The sequence below is a fragment of the Seriola aureovittata genome, chromosome 2 (genome assembly GCF_021018895.1).
Source record: "Seriola aureovittata isolate HTS-2021-v1 ecotype China chromosome 2, ASM2101889v1, whole genome shotgun sequence".
In the NCBI taxonomy this organism is placed as follows: domain Eukaryota; kingdom Metazoa; phylum Chordata; class Actinopteri; order Carangiformes; family Carangidae; genus Seriola; species Seriola aureovittata.
In genome coordinates, this window is record NC_079365.1 from 10858731 (window position 1) to 10880779 (window position 22049).

A 22049-nucleotide genomic window follows, 5' to 3' on the forward strand; every position below is an offset into this window, starting at 1 on the left:
AAGTAGAAAAGAAAAAAGAAACTGAAAACAGAATGATGCCAGGACTTGCATTTGATTCAAGCATGGTTTGGAAAGGCGAAGGATTGACTAAGCATGTCAAAAGAGCTGAGAATTAAACATGAGGTTCATGACTATGTGGTGGATCCACTCACACTGAAGGCAGTGCAGTGAATTTCACTTGTTAATTTGCTCTGATTTGACAGAAAACAGCATAAAACTCCGGCACTTTCTGTCAAACTGCAGTCGGCACATTGTTCTTGTGACACGTCCTAAGTCAACAGCTGATGCCGACTCCTCCAGATGACACCAAACACTCTAAGACGACAGACATGCTTTAAACCACCTCAATAACAATAAATACAAGTCAATTATCACACTAAACTGTGCAAAATGAAGGACAGAGAAGAGTAGCTGGGAAATTTCTCTACAGATGCTTGCAAAACGGGTCAATCTAAGAGGCAAGTAGCCATGCACACGGTAAACAAACCAACTCCCTCAGCAGTTATTTAATCAACCAAATTACAACCAGAATACAACACAAATAGAGCATGAACCTGAGAATGAATCGAGAATGTTTGAGTGATTTTAAAAAGCCTGACAAATCACCAGCTGGACATTGCAGCCTCAGTCGGTTTCTGTCTGTGTGCTTCTGCAGTGGATTTGTCCCTACTGTACATTGTACTCATACAGATCATTCAAAGGACTGCTGTTAACAGCACTGCTGAGCTCTGGAGCAGCAGTCATCTGTTTCCTTGCCACGTGATCTACAGCTAGAGCACCGAAATGTATGATTGCAGCAAAAGGTCAGCTGTTTACTGAGGGGAAAAAAACATGTTTAAAATGTTTGTATAGTGGACTAAGCGTATTTTGGTGGAGGTTTTGCAGTTCTCTTTAATATAGATGATTGTAACAGAAATGATTTCATGTGCGTAACCAACATGGTCAGCTGAAAAGGAGAAATTTCTATCCTCATATGGGCAGAGTGGTCCCTCGAGACAGTTTTTTGGCAGGTAGAGAATGAACTATCAAGTCCCAACAGGTATCCAGTTGAAGTAGGCTCATATGTATGCAGCTGTAGAAAGCAATGTCACATCTCAGACTTGTAAACAAAATGGTGGGTTTGACATTAATTTTGGGAGGTGTGCTCACTATTCTTGGATGTGACAGAAGATTGTTTTTTCTGTTTAGTTTTTTTTTTGTTTTCTTAAAAGGAACCTGGCATAAAAATGGACAGTGACAGCATTTATGATCAGCATAAAATGACAGCCCTAATGTTTGATAGAAAAACAAGGTACAAGAGTTAAAGCAGCAAGTCACATTTCCATCACAAAGACACAGATGCTCATCTGATGCAACTATTTCATTTTGATCCTTGAGATCAGGAAAATAAACCTTGAGTTCGGTCAAGTACTTCAACTTCAGGCAAACCGAAGAGAATTTTGTCTTCTGTGTACCGTAAAATGTACAATTTACATGTGGAAAATAAAAAAAGACACAAAAAACCAAAAAAAACCCCAAAAAACAAGCAAAACAACCTGATTACAAAAAATGGCAAACAGCTTTTGTTCATCATGAAAAAGTATACAATTTAAAAATAAAACAACAACAAAAACATACAGACCACAGTTTGGTTTTTCGGCAAGCAGAAAAAAAAAATGAATCGGAAAACATTATTTCTCACCACAAAGTTAAAAACCATGACTTCAAGACTTCAAAAAAAGAGAAACAAAGAAATCCTCTTAGGAGAGCAGTAATAAAAAATAAAAAAAAAAGCTTAAGCCACACATGGCAATAGGCTAGTTTTGAAACAAGAGCTGCAGGCTAAGGGGAGGATTACTCAGCCTTGTGTAGCTAATGAACAGAGGTGTCTCACCTCTGTATCTTTCTATTCCTCCCCTTATGGATAAAGAGCTAAAATCCCTGTCTCAAATAGATAGGTTAGAGGTGGAGAGAAACCCTCAGTATATCTTTTCCTTGCCCCTTTATTTGGGTATTAACATTGAGAAAATGAAAGAAAAGAGGTGGCTTTAGGCTGGAAACAGCTTTTCCCACTTTGTTTCATCACTGTGAGGCTCCACTAAGCTCTACCTGACCTCAATGTGGCTCCTGTAAGGACGTAAACAGAGTCTGAGAGCCAAGACTTTGGCTTTGCTCTTACAGGGCTGTGTCACAAAATTAATGACCCTTCAAGAGATGGATAACACAAACTCAGGACCCGTGGAATCCTAATGGTTTGATATGGTGGCTACGTGGTAAGCGGGGCAAATGGGAATATTTCCGGTAGTGCAATGTAGCTACTTCATTGTTCAGTCACTATACCATGATCCACTGAACTGTCACTTCTTGACCCATGAAGAAAAGAACCAGCCTTGGAGCCAGACACTGACGTGGTCATGATAAAGCAACGATCTGTGAGTATGTTTGGTTTCCTGAAACCAAAAGATTGCACTGATTGAATTAGGAACAACAGCAACTTCATGTTATCACCATGACACCATGAACAGTCCGACCTTGAGAAGACCCGATGACTATGTGCGTCGTTTCACTTCCCGCTATTTTCAACAAGGATCGTAAGATGGGGTCATTACTCAAACAATTCTTTTTCAGTCACTAGGCATGTTCATATTTAAAATCATACGGTAGCACATTCCATCTAACAAAATGTCTTTGCACTAAACAACATTCAAAGAAAACATGGCACAGTACGACTTTTTTGTTTCATTTTCATTTTTTGTCTACGTTATTTTTTTTCTTTTGTACTTGAAATATCAAATCATGTTTTACTGTTGTATTTTTATTGTGTTTGTTGGTTTAAAATGAAAAGGAAAACAACAAAAATGTTTGCTCCCTAATCTTTCTTTAAAAACGTAGCTGTATTTATATATAATATCTATATAGTCTTCCTTTGTAACGTTTCTGTAAATTGTGCAAATTCAGCAGTAATACAAGTGGCGAGAGATCAGAGAGTGGGCAGTTGATTACATTTATACAAAAAAAAGAAAAAAAAGTCTAACATCCTTTGAACTGTGACACCCGTTGGAATCACATGACCTAGAGAGCCTTTCTCCATTGGCTCATCACAGATTGGTCCATCCTGCTAATGATGATGCCATATACGGAGTTCCTTTTCAGGCTTCCATTGTTTCTTTCCTGACCATCGCTTCATCACGACAAAACTCCTGAAATCAAAATCAAGCAAACCACAAACACCAACATCCACAATAATCAAATGCTGTCAGTTGACATGTTTCTCCATGTATGCATGTGTGAAAATGTCCGGTGTCCCAGTCTCTCACACAGACACATGCCCACACGCCGTATGGGGCTGCAGACAAACACACACATACACATGTAAGCGTACACAGGCCCGCCCATCTCTGCCGAACCCCCCTCCGGTTTGCAGTATACTGCTTCAGTCCTTTTGCAGTTCGTCTGTCATATTGTTGGGGGTTGGAGTTTTATTTGTTGTCTGGGTGAGAGGAGCGAGGGAGAGAGACAGATGGAGACGAGGAGTGAAGAGAAAGAGGAGATGGAGGTGCTGGATGGTCCTCAGCTGGTCAGGGCCATTGTGTCGATGACCTGCTCCAGCTTGCTCCTCAGTCTCTGTCTCCTCGCCTGCTCGTCCCGCTCCAAAGCCGACAAGATCTGAAGATAGAAAGGGGAAGAGGTCAGCAAACCTGACAAATGTGCAAGCTCCCGTCTTCATAACACAGAAGCCTTACTTCACAAACAAGGCTGTCAGACTTTGGTGAAACGTCTTCAAGAACCTCAAGCCTGATCATGTTTACACTTGGGCTGTTTTCAGTTAAACTAAAGAGTTTTTTTTTTTTTTTAGAGTAAGCCTGACTGTTTTCTGTAATAACCTCAAAGCACTAATGAATTATTAATGTGACAAGAAGTATGTAGGTAAGCAAGAAAGATGTAAATACCAAATGATCAAGGTTAAACAAGGAGCTGATGTTTGATGAAAATATCTTGAGGGTCTTAGAAATTGCTGATGTCTCACCTCATCCTTGTACTTGACAATGTAGGAGTAGATCTCATGTAGGGCCGACATGCTGTTGAACTGGTTAGCATGCAGGCGTGATTGCTCCGCCAGGTAGGCACTCATATCCTGGTCGCTGATGGCTGGCATCCTCGAGATGTCGGAGTAGTACCTTGAGGACAGACAAAAAAAAAAAAAAAGTTGAAACCTTGCAAATTTTTGGTCAAATAACCAAAACAAGTACAACAATTTGTTCATGTACCTTTCTACCCAATTCTTGTAGTTGGGGATGTCTTTAGCGTAGAGCAGCTTGTTTGAAGGCGAGTCCTTCCCCAGTTTATGCTCTGATGTTGAACACGAGTCCATGAAGGTCTGAGCCACCACAGACAAGCAGGCGTCTGTAATGCTGTTCTTGTGGATGTCAAAGACGAACTGCGGGTTCTTGATCACGTTCACCCAGAAACGCAACGGAAGACTAAAGTGATTGAGGGAATACAAAGGGAAAAGGAGAAAGCAGGGAGGGGAAGAGTTGCAGAGTTAGAGGGACTTGACAAATTATTAAGGTGTAGAGAGTGAAGCTGCATACACTCTCTGGCTGAACAAAGGAGAAGTCTGAGTGATAAAATACCTGAGGCAGGGGAAATAATAACACCGTACATTCTGCTGCACTGCCAGTGTAAAAGTGCTGCATATTCGCTAACTTACACTCTAAATTTTCTTCAGACTCCAGCAACTTTTTCACAACACTAATGAGACACAAACCCGCTACCAAATACTCCCAGTGATGCCCTTTCATATTCACAGGGTGCATACAGAAACTCACCAGTTGCTCTTCCAGGTGTGCCGTACATCAGAGTCTGATATGGAGTGTTTGTCTGCCTGCTCATCCAAGAAGTCAAACATGTACTTGATGGCGAGGGGCAGGGCACTGCCTCGGTGTGCTGTGCTGAAGATGGTCTCAAACAGGTCATCCACAAACTTCTGGAGTGTACCCTGAGCAGGAGAAGTAACACTGGATGAGTCCTTTTAAACTTAAAGTCTTTAAGGATTGAGCAGAAGTTACAGCACCACTAAACAACTGCGGCACATTGCTGGCTGGAGGCGATGGCTGTCAGTAGCAGGTGTTTGAGAATGACAGTGCCTTGGTTTCGTACTCCAACTTTCTGAGAGTTTGTGATGCTGCTGAGTGCTCAGTGTTCTTTACAGTGTTTAGGATGGGGTCCAATGAGGGTTCAGCCTAAGGCTGTTCTGCAGTGTTTTTTTACCACATCATACAACTCTGGAGATTCTGAATCCTCACAAACTCCTCTGAAGATGAAATGATTTAATATTTCCCACAAGCGTTGAGCGCCTTCTTCTCCATCTTCAAGCATTCAGGCCACCTTTTACAAAATCTTATTTAAACCAGCCAGAAGTCGAATCTGCAGTTTTGTATTCCTTCACACTGCCACAAATCATCTTCATAAACACACAAAGCTGTGGGAGCTGTAATAAATAAGTACAAACTGCAGTGCTCCAAGTTCCCCCCATTGTCTTCCTCTGGCTTGCATGTTAATCATTTCCCAATCGAGGCAGCACTGATGCCTGTAAACTTGCACTTTCCTACCTGGAGCTCGAACAATGGAAATTTGAGCTAATGAGTGAAACATTGGGGGAGAGGAAGTACCAGGGAGAGCAGAATCACCAAGATAGTTAGTACTTGCAAATGAGAGCAAAAGCTTGACACTGTTAGTAGGCCGCATAAGCAGTTACTGTGTTTTTGTTCACAATGTTAATGTGGATGATTGTGAGCAAGTGTCTTCCTAATTATGAGTATGCCAGTGAATTTGGGACAAAACAGCGGCAGTCCATGTATATTCTCCGTATAAGCTGTGGCAGAACGATGTACTGTACAGAAGGACATGCACTCAAGTATCCTCTTTTATTTCTCACTTTTTCATAAAAGTCATGTAGTAAATGGGGAAGTGGACTGAGACCGTTGGACTCCACTGTATTTTCCACATTTTTCTCATTATTGTTTTGTGTTCTTTCTTCAAATTGGTGGTAAAGTGTAGTTTGCGTGAAATAAGGTAAAAACATGCTATATTAGGATAAATTACCATGTAGGCCTATTAATTCTAATATGATTTTTCATTACATTTTAATCTCTTTCTTATTCATTTAATTAAAATATTAATACTGGCAAATGTGAGGTATTAAAAAAGAAGATGACCTTTGCTTTGTCGGGCAAGTCCAAGACCATAAGACCAACCTTCCAACATTCACAAACCTCTCTCAATTGGTCCAGGTAAAGATGACTAAGTTTTTAAAGCTTCAAAACTCCCAGAGTATAAACTATTTCCCCGATCATAACTGCTGTTTCATAAAACATTTTAACAATCACACTCTGCCCAATGGCAGTTTGATAACTTGCTTTAGCAAACACACTGACCGAAGAAGAAGTTTCTCCAGTACATCAACACTAACACTGAGCCTGGCTCCAGATAACCTGAAGATGGACAGTGCATTTAAAAAACCTGAGTGCAGGTTCCTCAGTGTGGTCTAGTTGACATGGAGGAATTTGGTGAATAATGATTGCAGGGTAAAAGCCTGGACCTAAAAGCCCTGAGGCCGCCAACAGGCTCCAGTAACAACAACCAAACAACTCAATAGTCAAAGGTCAACCTCCTAATTAAGAGACACACACACACACACACACTCATTCCTGTGCATATGTTTGTCTTTGTGCAAAAGGTTATGAAAAATATTAATGAGCTTTGAGACCACCACTAAACAAAGGCCAGTAAGGGCTGCTGGTGGCATTGGGCAACATGACAAGGATGGTGGTGGAGAGGGGTTTTTGGCTAAAGATTTGAGTGTGTGTGTGCGTGTGTGACTATACAGCTTCTCCATACCTTGGTGGCCAGCAGTCTGGTCAGGTAGATCTCAGACACCATCTTGCTCCCTCTGTCCCCTTCCCTCTGATCTGAGTGGTCGTGGTTCTTGACCAGGTGCCACAGTTTGGTGCCACTCTCCAGGTCGGGGGTGATCATGGGAGTTCGGGAGCGCAAGCTGTCTGGGCTGCTGGCTGTTCTCAGCATGCTCTCTGGAGGAGGATGAGACATGGAAAAGTAAGTGGAAAGGGCCAAAAATAACAGTAAGAAAGGAAAGACACAAATGAAGTGTGTGTTTACACAAATTTGTTTGTTTTTTTTAACTTAACCATTCAGGAATAAGAGTACACAGGGTAAGATGAGCTCAGGATGATGTTCTACTTTTCAGGAAGTTCAGATGTCAAAGGATTGCTGCTCTGGATCTCTGTCTGTAATATTGTTCTGTAATTTAATGTATTTTGTAAACAAGAATCAGTGCTCATTCAGCAAGGCCAAAGTTTGCTGTGGGTTTAAGCCAGGGTTCTCTGGTTGAGAAGGCAAGGGGTATTCGATGTGGAGCAGCCCACAACTTGGTGCTGCTCCGTAGTTTATAAAAGTGTAATTCATTCTGACTTAATCACCATTTCAAGGGGAACCAATTTAGGCTACACAGGTGGAAAAAACACATGAATAAGAAATCTGAGGCAGCAACAGAGAGCCAAATCTCTGTGTGAAGTTAAAAGCATTTCTAAAAAGGTGACAGCTTCCTCTACTTGCATGTCACTCTTTCATTCCAGAATAAATTTGTCTGTCACTCTTTCTCCTGCTCCCTTCCTCCCTCCCTCCCTTTGTTGGACAGTGATCCCCTATTTTGTGACACGGAGCATTACGCTTTCAGTTTGAATGCTTGTCACTAGCGTGACAAAGCAGGAAAGGATTGAGAGGTTCAAAATGTCAGGAGAGAATGTGGACCTGGAAAGTACAGAGTCAGTGTGATGGGGGTGTTAGTGAGTATTTGTGTGTATTCCACAGTGACAGGGCTCAGGAGCAAAGTTACTGTAGACCATGGAGAGAGAGATGAAAAAATTGATAGTGAGGAACCACTTCACACCTGGCATTAACATGCACCTGATGGTATCCGGACAGTGTCTGGATCTGATGTTGCTGGATCACATTTATTATTTGGCATAAAAATTCATCTCAAGCACACACATTTCAGAAATTCAAATTATTGCCCCTTCACCAAATTGCAGAATGTTTCTTGCAGACACTTTCATTTAAAACATAAAAGTCAATTATTTTTCAGTCTGCTAATCCATTTGTGACAGCTCCATTACACCTTATAGCTATGCTATGCTGTGACAAACCATGACTTCAGAGAGAAGAGGCATGTGGAAATGTACATGTATATTTCATGTGTTTTTGCATTACACTGTTTGCATTACACAATAAACAGGCAGACATAATTTGAGAGAAGAGAGCAGAGATAAAGAGCTTGTCAGTAAAGGAGCTGGACAACCAGCAAGCAACTAGACATGGACACAAAACCAGCCACTCTACAGGATGTCAAACTGTGCTTCTGACAGCTGTCATACATGGCATCCTCTATGGCATGTTTGAATTCACTAAAAAGAGGCTTTCTTTTTTTATTTTTTTTTTCACAAAAGTGGGAATTTTGCAAGAAATGTCTGTGATAACCAAAAATTTCCATTCCATGTCACTGATTAAGTGTGTAAAGATTTGATTCTCTCAATGAATGTCTATTCTACATAATTTGCCAGGTCATGAGCTGAATCCCAGTTCACATAAACTGGTTAAACGAGGTGGTGCCACAAAGAAAATATGAAACTGGTTTGTTCGCTTGAGATGACGCAGACACAAACACCAAACTGACAAAAAGTGTGACAATCATTGTGCGAAGCTCTGGAAGCCATGGTTACATACTGATTAATGGTTCATTCTGTTTTCTGTGCAATTGCAGCAGCTTCATATTTTTACAAAATGAAAATGTACAGTATATAATATAATATACATATAAGGTAGAATTCTAATTTTGTGACACCACCTGAATGTATTTTGCTTTCACTGGTACCTTGTTAGAAATGCATCTGCACATATTATGAAATGAGCGCTCCTGTACATACACTTGTACAGACAGACGTACGCACATACAACACACACACACACCTTCTCTCGTACCGTATCTGCTGAGGGACTTGGTGAACGTGGAGGAGTTGGAGATGTTGTAGGCTGAGTTCTGTTTAGGCACCAGGGCAATCACTGAGCCATCTGTCACCTGAAACAGGATTTTCAACATTAGTTAGCACCATAGAGAACGTCCAGCAGCAAGATGATAGCTCAACGCCACAAATGGCCACAGTGCTGAAATGGAATTTCTATTTCCAAATTGCCACTTCTCTCAGGTACTGTAAGTGTGTACATTTTTAAAAATTACCTGAATCTTATTTTGCAACTAAACCATAAATATAAATACCTGAACAAATATGAAAATGAAATCTACCAAACACAACAGCAACTACTGTACATGAATGAACTAGAAAGTGAAACCCAAATCAATGAGCAGTTACTGTTCCTGCACAACACAAAGCATCATAGTGTTTATGTTGCATTTGAGTGGCGGGTACCTGGTAGTGAGCCAGTGTGTTGAGTCTCTTCCAGTCATTGTCGATCTTAGTAGTGACATCCTCGTCCTGAAGAATGATGCGCGCCATCCTGCCCTGACGCCATTCTGTCACACACAAAGACACACAGACCAGGGGAGATACAGGTAAGACTGTGCATGTTTGCATGTATGCGTCATAGAATCAGGCTGGTACCATTGTCTATTTGTTTTCCTTCCCTGGCAGTGTTTCCGCATATAGACTTTGTCGTATTACAAACCTGGAAAATATAATCCAAGATCGTGCGTGTTTGTTTAATATGAGGGAATGACGACAGAAATGAGACATTAGGCACATGAATCAATCTGCACAATAAACTCCCTCCTTCAAACAATGAGTCAGGTTGCTGTGACTAAGGATGAGATAACAATGTTGAGTGACTTGATCAAATTGGGAATAGATACAGTATAATGCATAATCTAAATGATTTGTGGCTCCTCACTTAAATTTTTTTTTGAAGAGAACCCCCCTCCTGCTTAAGAGAGCCCTTGAAACCATTCCCTCTTTTACCCCCTGTGGAAGTGCACCTGTGCTCTGTGTCTATACTTGGTGTGCGTGTGTGTGTGTGTGTGTGTGTGTGGCAGTCAGTTCTTCCTCTTCTTACCCAGGTCCATATCTGAGGCCTTTGGTCTCTGGGAGTATGGCGTTCCCTTGTACACAGCATCCAGCAGCTTTTCCTTCACCTGTGTCACTGTGTCACAGTTCAGACTCTTCACCGTCACCTCCGGAGCATTTTCATTCTCTGGGTTCACACAGTGCAGCGTCTACAGAGGCAGAGGGCAGAGGGCAGAGGTCACAATTAGACAAGGAAGTCAGCACAGAATGGTAGCATTAACTATTGATGTGGGAAAGCATGACCCTGCGATGATTTTTGACCCGCAACCCAACTCTTCATACAGGAGTTTAGAATCAATACTGTGGAACAGTGCACACTGAGCTTTTTATTATTGTTATATCATCAGAATCAGAGGGTGATTTCCCACCTGTCTTATGTTTAAGTCATACAGCTCAGAGGATATTTTGTGTAGTTGCAGATAGCCAGTGTTGCCAACAACTGCAAAATGGCCTTTCATAATTCACAGTATCAACTGTATGTGTGCATCTGTTTTAAACTCTCCTCTGGCACCCAAAGTATGGTCCAACTGTCTGTCGACTAGAATGTGTGTGTATACTGACCAAAGTCTTGTAGTCAATCTGCTGTCTGATGAGTTTGTCCTCGCTGAGGGAGTAGCGCGCCTCTCCTGTGATCGCATCTATTGGTCCCTTTTCCATTTGCTGCTTCATAGCACAGTACAGCATGAAGAGAGGCTCACCGGCACATTCCTGGAAACAGAGATGGGGGAGGAGGGAGACAGATAGAAGTGAAAGGTGAGAAGAGGACAGATTAAAAGAGAGAGAATGGGAGAGAAGGACAGATTGTTAAAATGCAAACTATAAATGCAACTGTGCAAAAACTTTACCTACAAAAAAAGTACACAACAGCAAAAAGTGCACAGTTTTGCTGAGAAACTCCAATTATATTTCTAATCTTCTTGAAGCCAACCACAGGCAGAGCAGTAAAGGACAAGGCCATGGCCTGTGTTGGCTAACAGTGTGCTGAAAATTGACAGAGAACACACACACACACACACACACACACACACACACACACACACACACACACACACACACACACACACACAAGCCTCTCCCCTGTGTCTCTTCCTTGGGAAACACACCCTTTATAAATCTCTTTGAGTGTGTGTGTGTGTGTCTAAGTGACTGAGCAAGAGGGAGAGAAATCAGAGAAAGTGTGAATGTGAGTGAGTGGCAATTGATGGAGGAGTTAATAGAAGGTTAATGACTGAGGGGTGAAAAACGCTTAGAGAAGCACTTTGGTGTGCGAGATGTGTCAACCAGGCAACGAGCGCTGGGATGTTGGGCCCCCTGTCTCTCTTTCCCTTGTTCTCACTCTCTTCTGTTTTTCACTCTCTTGTTCTGCTGGCCTGCCAACCAAACACTACCTGCGTGTCCAACTTTCAGGAGCTGGAATTCTTTAAAGCCAACACGATTTTTATCATGTTAGTGCTTATTAAGTTAAATGTTCTTGGTCTCATCATGTTACTCACACTGATTCCGCTTAACCAATGATTCACATTTTCTCCACCTTTGTGGCTTGAGGCAGAGGAAATGTATTGCAAGTCCTCCCCTCAGACCCTCAGCTGGGCATGTTCATGCGTCAACACATGTCAGTCATCTTGGTGAGCTGTCAGATGAACTCTGTGGGATAATCTACCACTGCCTGCCTCCTATGGAGAAAACACAGCACACGGGCAGACGTCCTCTGTGTCTAGCAGCATACAAACCATTTCTGTGCTGTGTCTCAGCCCGTCTGTCTCCTTCAGATGCTACCAGCGTGGAAAAGCAGTACTGATGCTCCATGTTTATGAGAGCGTCATGTCTGGTGTGTATTTAGCTTTTCTGTGTTTCTTTTTACTTCAGTACAGTATGTTTTTTTTTTATTAATTTTATTATACTGTAACAATAAAATGTTTACAGCATCCTAAAACAACATCTGAAATTTTGCCCATAACCACAGTCCTTTTTTTTTTTACCCAAGACAACAGACAGGACTTCAGGTGCAGAGACTGAGTAACCATGTGACTCCCCACTCACTCAAACAAATCAGTGCAAAGGAGAACAAGTGAACCCTTAGAATAGGGTAATGGATAAAAGGTTTTCTTCTAACTCCTGTTCCCTTTGGTAGGTAGGTAAAAGCCCCCTCTCTTTCCTCCCTTTGAAAAACTGCTTGACCTTTTCTCACCTCTATTCACACCTGGTTGAACTTTGAAATTGTTCTGGGCTTTTCTTTTATGCGACCCCTAAAAACTCAGGAGAAAGAGAAACACTGAATTGCAGAGGTTAGATTAAAGCTAGGCATGTAACCTTGCTGCTAGCTACAGCAAGTCTTTACTTCAGTTTTCATTTTGCCAATCCTTTCATGTCCCCCTCTCTCTTGCACTCTTTGTTCCTTTTTCGTTTTAAAACCTTTCTCTCATCCCTCCATTACCACTTGTGCTTCTTCTTTCTCTCTTTCGAAACATTCTCTCTCTACATTCCTCCACCTTTTGCGTCTCTCTCTGTTGTTTTTGTCTTGTCAAAAGTTCATGAAGACAGCTGTTAGAAAAGATCCCAAACAGCTTCCCTGGTGACCCACTCCCCTGTCTCCGAACCCAACTCTGGCTGTCCGGTCTGGCAAATGGAGCCAAATCACACACACACACACACACACACCTAAAACACTCTCTGTCTCTCTCTCACACACACACACACACACACACACACACACACACACACACACACACACGCTAACTGGGACCCCCGGGGGCTTGGCTAGTTCGCTGTCCACCAGAGTGCCTGTCCTGGCGGGGGTTTAAGGCCCTGCTGCTAACTGATTAGCTGCAGTGATGTTTGAATGTGGAGAATGTGTGTGTGGAAACAAGAATTTAGCACAGTTTAAGCCTCAATAATTCCCTCTGATTCCATATCAGAGGGAAAAGAATTCAAAAAGAGAAAGAAAACAAACAGACAGAGAGACAGACAGACAGAGAAATGAGAGAATACATTTGTGTAAGATCTCTGGCTTCCTCTTTTGCTAAGCCCCAAAGCTCAGAAGGGGGATACAAACACACAAGTATGCATACAGGCAACAAAAAACACGCACACACTTTCCTGGCTCTAAAAGAATCCAGCCAGGGACACAAAGAGAGGACAGGTTAGTGCAACAGGCTACAGCGATCACAACAACATGACCAGCTATGTCTGAACAGGCCTTCAGACTCTGCAGATTCCTCAATTCGGAGAAAGGAGAATTTACCACATGAAAGACAGAGGTAAGGGATAGGTAGCCTGCTGCCTCTCGCTTATCTAATGCTGCAGCTGTGAATGTGTGTGTGCTGGTGAGGCATTTTTCTATTCTCAAACACCAGCTGTATTAGAGTTGCTTCAAAAGTTGTGTGTGTCTGGCGTGTGTGTGCGTGCGTGTGTGTGTGGTAGACAATTTTACCTTGAGGAACTTGTAAAGCAGGAAGGTGAACCAGTTGGTGAGCATCTTCTCAGCGACTGACTCCGTCCTGGGTGAGACATGAAAGGGGGGGGGGGGAAGAAAGCGACGGTTGAGGGTGAGAGGGAAATAATAGGAAAAATAGAGGATGACAGTGAAAGGAAACAAACAAACAAACTCACTCGTCTTCATTAAAAATACAGCAATTAGTATAATTCGCTAACTTCTCTCGTTAATCACAAACCTGGCGTGTAATGAGGGGAACCTCTGCACACGTGCACGCTCTTGAGCAGACACACGTGAACAATTTATGAGCGAAATTAAAACAGAGCAATTAAAAGGCATTGTAATTAATGGACTTATTGTGTCTAATTTGTTAAACAGCTGAAAGGGAGACCAGCACTAAGGGTATGGGGGGTGGGGGGCAGGAGAACCGAAACTATTAAAAGAATAGTTAGTGGTCATCGTCAGCCAGCCTTCCTTTGCACATTAGGGAGAATCAGGAAGATTTGATTATCCATTCCTTGTTTTCTCTTGGATGAATGAGGGATTCACGAAAACTATCTGGAATTTTCTCTGCTGGGTTACTGGGTTGTGTAACTGGGCCACATTCCCAGTTTTGAGATAAATATTACTCTTTTTTTGTCATTAACAAGGCTCAAGGTGCAAAAAGGTGAGGTGAGGTACATTTTGTTGAGAAATGACAGTACAAGATGATATTTTCTTGTCAGTGTTGCACAGGAAATCTGCTTTTTTTTGTGACAATTGAAGAATAGTAAAGAGACACACAAAAGAAACTAGGCCAATGTGCTGGTGAATCCAGTGAAGGCCTGTAGCAGGAACAAGACATGAACTCCTACGCTGCTGCAAGCCTCCCTGTTTGACTGTTGAGTGTTGTTTGATGTATGTGGAGCAGTTTTTTTTTCATGGCTGTCAGCAAAATATAACAGATGAAAGATGAGGCAGAACGAAGGATTGAAGGACGAAGGAGGTGAATACACCTGGACAGAACACGCTTTTGGGCATGTCAAGACATGATAGTGGGCGACTTGTAACATCATCTCATTTAGGACGGATACGTCACACCACCCATTGTTCCAAAGTTTTTAAACGTGCTACAGCAGAAGGGTTTGATGCAGCTTTCCTGGCCACACACAGTGTCTCTGAGCCTATAATGTACAAATCAAACCAAATGAACCCGATACAAGAGCATCGTTTCACCATAGGGGATGGAAAACCACATGGGAGTCAACTATTAAGTCGCTCTCCTTTTCTGTGTATATGTCTAAAAATAAAATTTTCTAAAGCCTATCTTTTGCAGTAAAAAGACCAAAACAGGGTGAACCATGTGTGTAATAATTGCCAAGCTTATTAATGCCAGCTCCCTAGGCTAGTGTAGTTAACAGGGACAGCGTGTTGTGACCGTATGCCCCAAGAGGGGATTGGAAAAGGCTTCACACAGGCACACTGGATGAGAGTCATTTATTTGATTAGATTTTTAATTAAATATCTCTCTGAGGAGGAGGAGGAAAGAAAAAAACATAACTTTTTTATCATTTAATGTCTAATTCCAATTTATTTGGAGACAGGCCATTTCTCTAATTGTATCTTTCCTTAAATACGTGTATCTTTTCCTGCCTGGCTGTCTGCAGTAGCTCATTTTAACTTCTCTTTTCTCCCTCTGCCTATCTACTCTCTCTCTCCACATTGCACCTTTCTACCTTCCTGCAGTCTTCTTTTTCTTTCTTCCTCCCCTCCATCTCCCCCATATGTTTCTCCCTCTACCAATTTGCCTCCAGCCCAAGTCTCCCTGTAGACATTTTGCCCTCTCTTTCTGTCAATCACCATTTCCCTCCCTCCCCGCGCTCCATACTTGCTGCCTTTTCACCTCAAATTCTCTCCCTCTATTGCTGCACATCTTCTCCCCTTTACCAATCCTCTCTCTCTCTCTCCCTCTCTTTCTCTCCCTCTATCCTCACACCCTTCCTTGTAAATCTTCCTCTTTGCTCCCTGTACATTCCTTGCCCCCTCTACCTTTCTCACTGTGTGTGTGTGAGGAGAGAGAGGTCTGTCTGACTGCGGCTCCACTGGGAGAGTGTGTGTGCTCAGGGGTGTAATCCTCTCTGACAGGGACAGAGTTGAGAGATAGAGACGAGGTAACGTCACACATATACGCCTCTAAAAGCTACAATCACTGTTCCCTGCCTTCAGCTGGGCGGTGAAAAAACAAATCGCTTGACATTCTTGCAGAGAATCATCTTCTGTTTTCTATCATTTTCTATTCTCTCCCTTTTTTAGCAACATAATTATTATTACGATTTGATTGGTTTTGCATGTGCTTTACCACTGCCATGACAACAGGAAATGAGAACAATGACAAATGACAAGTCTATAAAAAAACAAAAAAAACAACCCTTTTTTGTTGCTTTTCTTTTTCTTTTTTGAAGGCTAAATTGTCATGGTGTCCATTTTCAGTGGTGTGCCTCTAACACAGTCAGGAGTATGCCAAACAAAGGCGTGAACACGTGCACACACACAGGGACATAACCTCAAACTTGAACCCCCAGTGGGGAAACTAAGCTGTGCCTGTCTGTGACATGATTTTATGAAGAGTTTGAGCCAGTTTACCTCCTGAGTAAGAGCTTGGGGTGGTTCTTGCTCTCCAGGTTTTTGTCGATGAGGTCGGACAGGAGCTGTTTGAGGACGCCCGTGGCATACTCCATCTCGCCCTGCAGCGCCGTCATGATGAGGGAAGCCACGTTGCCTCTGTCTCGCATGGAGAAGGACCGCTGCGCCTCCAGGGTGCGGATGAAGGTAAGGAGGAAGTGCTTTTTGGTCAGCAGCTGGCCAAACAATGTCAGGGCCTTCTCCACGTTGGCAGGGACCTGGAGGTGAGGGGATGGAGGTGATGATGGGAAGGAGTGCGAGTGTGAGGAGAGGAAGAGAGGATTCAATCCCGGGCAGGTAGTTATTTGTTTGACATAGGGAAGATTAAAGGGTAGACATGGATGGAGGAAGGGTAGAAGGTAGTGTAGAGGAAGCAGGAAATTGGGTGAGGAGAAGAAGAGAAAGAGGCAGAAAAGTAGGAAACGAGTGCAGGGAAGAAGGAAACATTAAAGGAAGGGGGGGACAAGAGGTACGTATACACAGAAATGAGTGAGATAGGGCAGATGAAGAAGTTGAGAACAGAATGAAGAGGAGGATGTGGAGAAAAGAATTGGTTGTGAATTATAGTTGAGAAATGGATTAATGAGTATGTGTGAGAGTGAGGAATATCAGATGAGGGGTACATTGGGAAAAGAGCCACACATTCACACTCACAACTATATTTCCACAATATTTATCTACATATAGGGAAAATCCTGCCGTAGATCCTGTTACAGCTTCCATATATGTCCATAAAACAAGGCTTTCACGGTTCACACTCTTGCCTCTCTGTGTATTATTGTCCCAATCTTCTCTCCTTCTTGCCTGTTCACTGTATCTTTCTCTCTTTACCTCCCTCCATCCCTCACTGCCCCTTCCTTTCAGCCGATTCTTTTCCTCTCTCAAAGCAACGGGCAAGGCCCCCCCCCTCTGAGGGAGAAGAACGTAGGTTTGAAGTAAGAATGTGAGCTTCATGCTGTAATAAGAAATTGATCTGCCTGCTAGCGCACTACTGTGGCCTGTGATTGCCTGGGCCATACAAATGAAAATCCAATGTTGTGCTACACTATCCCTTTGGAATAAAGTTGATAGCACGAGCAGATATTGCATGTCTCAAAGCCCCGACCCTGCAGCCGCCACCTTACATGCATGTCAGCAGAGCGCGAGTGTGCATTTCCATACGTACGTGTGACAGTCTAATGTATACGGAGATGATGGTGGAAGTATGTGTACATCCTGCGTTACAGTTTCCACACAGCCCGGGCTCATGTGAGTGAGGGTGTGTTCCGTCTTGAGGAACGAGCAGTAGTGCAGGGGAGAGTGTTTTATTGAACGTGTGAACATTACTTTTTCAGGAGCCTCAAACAGGCTCGGTCCTGTAGAAGCAATCTATCACTCGCAGCAAGTCTTAGTGGAGCTCAGACATTGCTCACTCCCCAAAAAAGAACCGTCCCTTTGCTGTATTACATCAAACTGGAGCTTGCCCAAAAATTTTTTATTTTTTTTTTCTTACTAGTACTTGAACTCTCTTCTGCCTTGTTATCCACATTCACATAGTCCACCTCTGACATGATTCATAACTCAGCTGAGTCTGTAAAACTTCTGTTTTGTGTGAAATAATTTAAAGTCAGAGACGTTACATAGAGTTGGCCCTTCCTTTAAAAAAAGTTGTGTTAAAGTTTCTTCCCGGCACACTGATCTCCCCTCCGAATTTCTCAATTCTAAGAAAAACCTTTTTCTTGTCGTCACACTCAAAATGCTTAAACTCTTCAAACAGATCATTTCAAATTGCACATCTAAAACATACACAGACCAACACACACAGAACAACTTTCATTCATCAAGACTGTTGCGTGTATGTGTGTGCATGTGTGCGGAGAGCTCTCTACTGACCCGTACCTCCATCTCCTTGAGCACAGGATGGTCCTCAATCCCAGGAAAGAGAACCCTCATGGCATAGGTGCGGTAGTCCAGGAAAGGGATTCCTGCTCCGTCCAGCTCCTGGGTGAGTTCATGGATGTCCGTCTGCAGTTCTGCAAAGGCTGCACGAGAGAGAGGACAAGGAGATGTGAATGTCATAAGTTTCAAGTGATGTACAGATTTCTTCAATAAAGCACAAACTTTAATTACAAAGAATTGGAAATTTTAATGTTTAAGTTATAATCTTCAAGATTGCTGTCTTGATTTTTGGTAATAATCAGTCTTCAGTCCTGTCGGCTCTGACTGAACACAAAGCACTCATTTAAAAGACAAGGTCTGTTATATTTCCACTTTCTTCTTCTATTCATCCGAGTGTTAAGCACATCTTCATCTGCAGCACCTTGTGATTGATGTTTAGAAGGAATGTAGGTTCAAACACAAATGTATATAATCAAGTGGCAAAAGTAAATAGCTAAGAAGCATTTATTTTGGTGTAAAAGTTGGTAATTATTATTTTAAAAGGTGGTCATTACCAGCTCAAACCCTCCAATTTTTTTTTTCCATAGAGAGGGGATGACATGCAGCAAAGGGCCACAGGTCGGATTCGAATCCATGGCAGCTGTGGTAAGGACTAGGCCTTAATGGTACGTGCTCTGCCAGGTGAGCCACCAAGGGCCCCAAACCCTCCCATTTTTGAGTTGCACTCTGAAGTAATGATAATTTCTTTTCTCTCCCCAAAAATAGGGTAATGTTTCAGAATTACTGAGATTGAAACACCTGCAACTCTTGAGCCAGCCTTAATCTTTATTTTCACTGTTCATGCCTCCGACAAGCTGATTTGCACAAACAGCATGTTTAAGAGAGGAAGAAGGCAACATGGGAGAAACTGAGGGAAAGATGGAGGCGTGTGGAGGAGTAGCAGTGAAAAGCAGCATTATGTGATCGCTCTGTGCTGAGAGCGGAGAGAAAGATTGAGGGAAGAAGAAGGAGGAGAGGGAGGATGGAGAGGAAAGTGTTCTAGTGCTCAGTGGCTAGAGGGGAGTTCAGGATGGAATTGCACACAGGAACATGAGCCTGTGAGTACACACACATTACACGCTGCCACCTCACATGCTTGTACTCCTGCAGCCACCAACACACACACACTTTTCCTGTCTTGCCCCACAGCTGAACACATAACCTAGTGCCCAGATGATTTATGTGAGTGCATGTGTCAATGTTTTTACACACTTTTCTATTCTGTGTGTTCTGACCCCATTCTGTACACTCCACTGGCTTCACAAGTCACATCTAGATGGAACAAATGGGATCAAATCCATTCTCCCACTCATATCCTATACAATAGTGCATAGAGCTGAAGCGTTTAGTAAACTGCCTTGATTCTATTTCATAAACATAGAACTCCCTTCAGAAGGAAATATACCACTGTATGGTTATATTAGCTTGAATCTGTGTGTGAGTGTGCGTGCCTTATAGCGTCACCCAAAATACATCAACACATGGATACACAACCCAAACAAATAACGAACTAAAGCCCAGACTAACAGATGGCTTGTGTCACCCTATCCCTCTCTTCCTATCTCTCGCCCCCCCCCCCGCCCCAAAGTCACATCTTAGAGGTCACCTCTCTCTCCCCTATGGTTGCTTCTCCTCTACTACATCCCTCCATCTTTCGGTTGTCCCCCCTCTTGTTAGCTCCCTCATGCCCTCCATCTCTCTCTGCATCTCTAATTGGTCTTTTTTTCTCTGCCCTGCCCCATTCTTTCACTCAATTTCTTTTCATCAGTGCATCTATAAGTCAATATTTTTGCTTGTCTGCAACATTTCTGTTTACCTCTGGTCCAGGACTTCCCAAAAAAAGATGGTTTATTCCACCTTCCTACTATCCATCACTTATCTTCTTGTCTTTCTCCCATATATTCTAATCACTTCTTCTCTTTTCACTCTATGTTGTCCCCTTGTTTGTCCAGCCATCCCTTTCTGCAACCAAATATTTATCTACAATTATCTTCCTCTCTTTATCTGCCACTATCTTCATATCCAACTTCTTCCCTGCCTTTCTCTATCACCACTTCCCTTCCTGCTGTTTTTCCTCTCTCATAATCTTCCTATACATCTCTTCTTCTATGCCCTCACCCTCCTCCTCCCCTCCTCCCCCTCTCACAAGTTGTTCGGCTTATTTATCTCCCTCACTTCGTCTCCTTCCTTCCATCCATCCTCTTGTTGTCTTCCAGACAGTGCTGACAGCGGAGGACAGACAGGCATGTGGACTCACCGCCACACACCCCAGCCAATCATTGTTTGACCTGTTGTGTGACTGTGTGTGACTGTGTGTGTGTGTGTGACTGTGTGTGACTGTGTGTGTGTGTGTGTGTGACTGTGTGTGACTGTGTGTGTGTGTGTGTGTGTGTGTGTGTGTGAGATTGCAGGTAGTTGCAAAAGAGCAGGACATGAAGAGTTGAGTGTCAGTGGGAGTGGCGTGAAGTGCACACACACAGTCACCCTCTGAGCAGATGAATGACACAGCGTTACAATCTGGGGGTGTGGATGATGTGTGAATTTACCGCAGTCTAATAATTTGACTGAATTATCATTTCGCTTCATTTATTCAGCCTGACGTATCCATCATGCCAACGTCACTTTGACACAGAAACTGTAGTAGTGGTTGCTAGGAGAAGTTACTCCACCAATGTTAGCATTGCACCCACATAACAAAAAAAAAAAAAAAAAAAGAAGGTTGAAATTGATGCAGCTGAACCAGAAATATCATCTCTTTTATTTCACACATTCTTCTACCTTGACAAAACATGGCTCTTTCTCCCCATCTGCTTCTCTCTTTTGCCAGACAAACCAGTAACAGCATCACTAGGCTCTCACTGGATCCATGCTGTCTCCTGTCAAATGAATATATGCTAAAGTACTGGTGTGTAAGCCTCTCTTTTGTCATATTCAAACCCCTCCTTCCTTACTACCCCTGACTTTCCCACCTCTCTGTGCCCTGTGTCTATCTAACCTCCATCTCTCACTGTGGATGATAGTGAGGCCAGCCAGGCGGCTCTCTCATGGGGTGGAGAGCCAACATCTGGTGGCTGGCTCAGATCAAAGAACTCCTCTGGAAACACACCAACGCCCTCACTCACACACACACACTCTCTCACGCGCGCACACACACACACCACTGCCACCTAACAGCAGGGGGACAGTTGGCAGCAAAAGGGTGGGAGAAATAGAGAGCGAGAAAGAAAGCAGATAGAGAAATGGATAAGACGAGTTGTGCAGCTTTTGAGGTAAAGCTGCAGCTAGGGAGAGATTTACAAAGAGTTACTTAGGGATGTGGGAGTTACTTGGGGAGAAAGTTTAAAGTATGAGTATGAAAAGCAACTAGGGGAATAGCAGTGTCATATAAGTAACTTTTGAGAGTTGAGCAGCTAGAGTCACCCCCCCCCCCTTGTAGCCAGGTTTTGTCCAAACGCACCTTCTTTGCACTCAAGGGCCACCCTGGACTCCAGATTGTCCATCTGCAGTTGAAGCCGCTTAAGGGTGCGGTCGGCATCCCGGGACTTCCTCTTATAAGCAATCAGCACCACAATGATAACCAGCAGGAGCAGGCCGCCACCTCCTCCGATACCGATGATGGCAGGCAGGGTGAGCAGGCTGTCTGAGTAGATCTGCAAGGTCCCTGGTGAGTATTCAAAGCCTCCAACACGAACCTAGCAGACAGACATAAACGGAAATGTTACACCCTTGTTTGTTGAGCAGGTAGATGAGGGATGCCACACACATACACGGGAGAAAAAAATTATGGGTTTGTTTGCAGCAATATTTGACAGGTTCCGAGTCAAAGCAACACATTTTCTTTTACATCAAGTCGGAGCTAAATTAGCTTCTGCTACAAACATAATACCTTGCACAGTGTGAGAATC

At 43.0% G+C, this 22049-nt stretch overlaps 1 protein-coding gene across 4 annotated transcripts in view; it reads right to left on the reverse strand.

Annotated features, from left to right (window-relative positions):
* Positions 1–480: 480 nt before the first annotated feature.
* LOC130177423 (plexin-A1-like) overlaps positions 481–22049 on the reverse strand; it is a 187617-nt gene continuing 166048 nt past the window's right edge. Inside the window, exons 20-32 of one of the 4 annotated variants that reach the window (XM_056389191.1) lie at positions 21602–21836; positions 18106–18248; positions 16189–16445; positions 13564–13630; positions 10695–10841; positions 10123–10282; positions 9483–9586; positions 9037–9133; positions 6880–7070; positions 4809–4978; positions 4248–4460; positions 4007–4157; positions 481–3645 (exon numbers count right to left, since the gene is read on the reverse strand). In XM_056389191.1, the coding sequence (XP_056245166.1) occupies positions 3550–3645; positions 4007–4157; positions 4248–4460; positions 4809–4978; positions 6880–7070; positions 9037–9133; positions 9483–9586; positions 10123–10282; positions 10695–10841; positions 13564–13630; positions 16189–16445; positions 18106–18248; positions 21602–21836 (2031 nt within the window). In that variant the 3' untranslated portion in view covers positions 481–3549. Of the gene's footprint in view, positions 3646–4006; positions 4158–4247; positions 4461–4808; positions 4979–6879; positions 7071–9024; positions 9134–9482; positions 9587–10122; positions 10283–10694; positions 10842–13563; positions 13631–16188; positions 16446–18099; positions 18249–21601; positions 21837–22049 lie in introns of all 4 variants that reach the window. The other 3 variants (XM_056389173.1, XM_056389182.1, XM_056389165.1) reach the window with 3 other exon arrangements.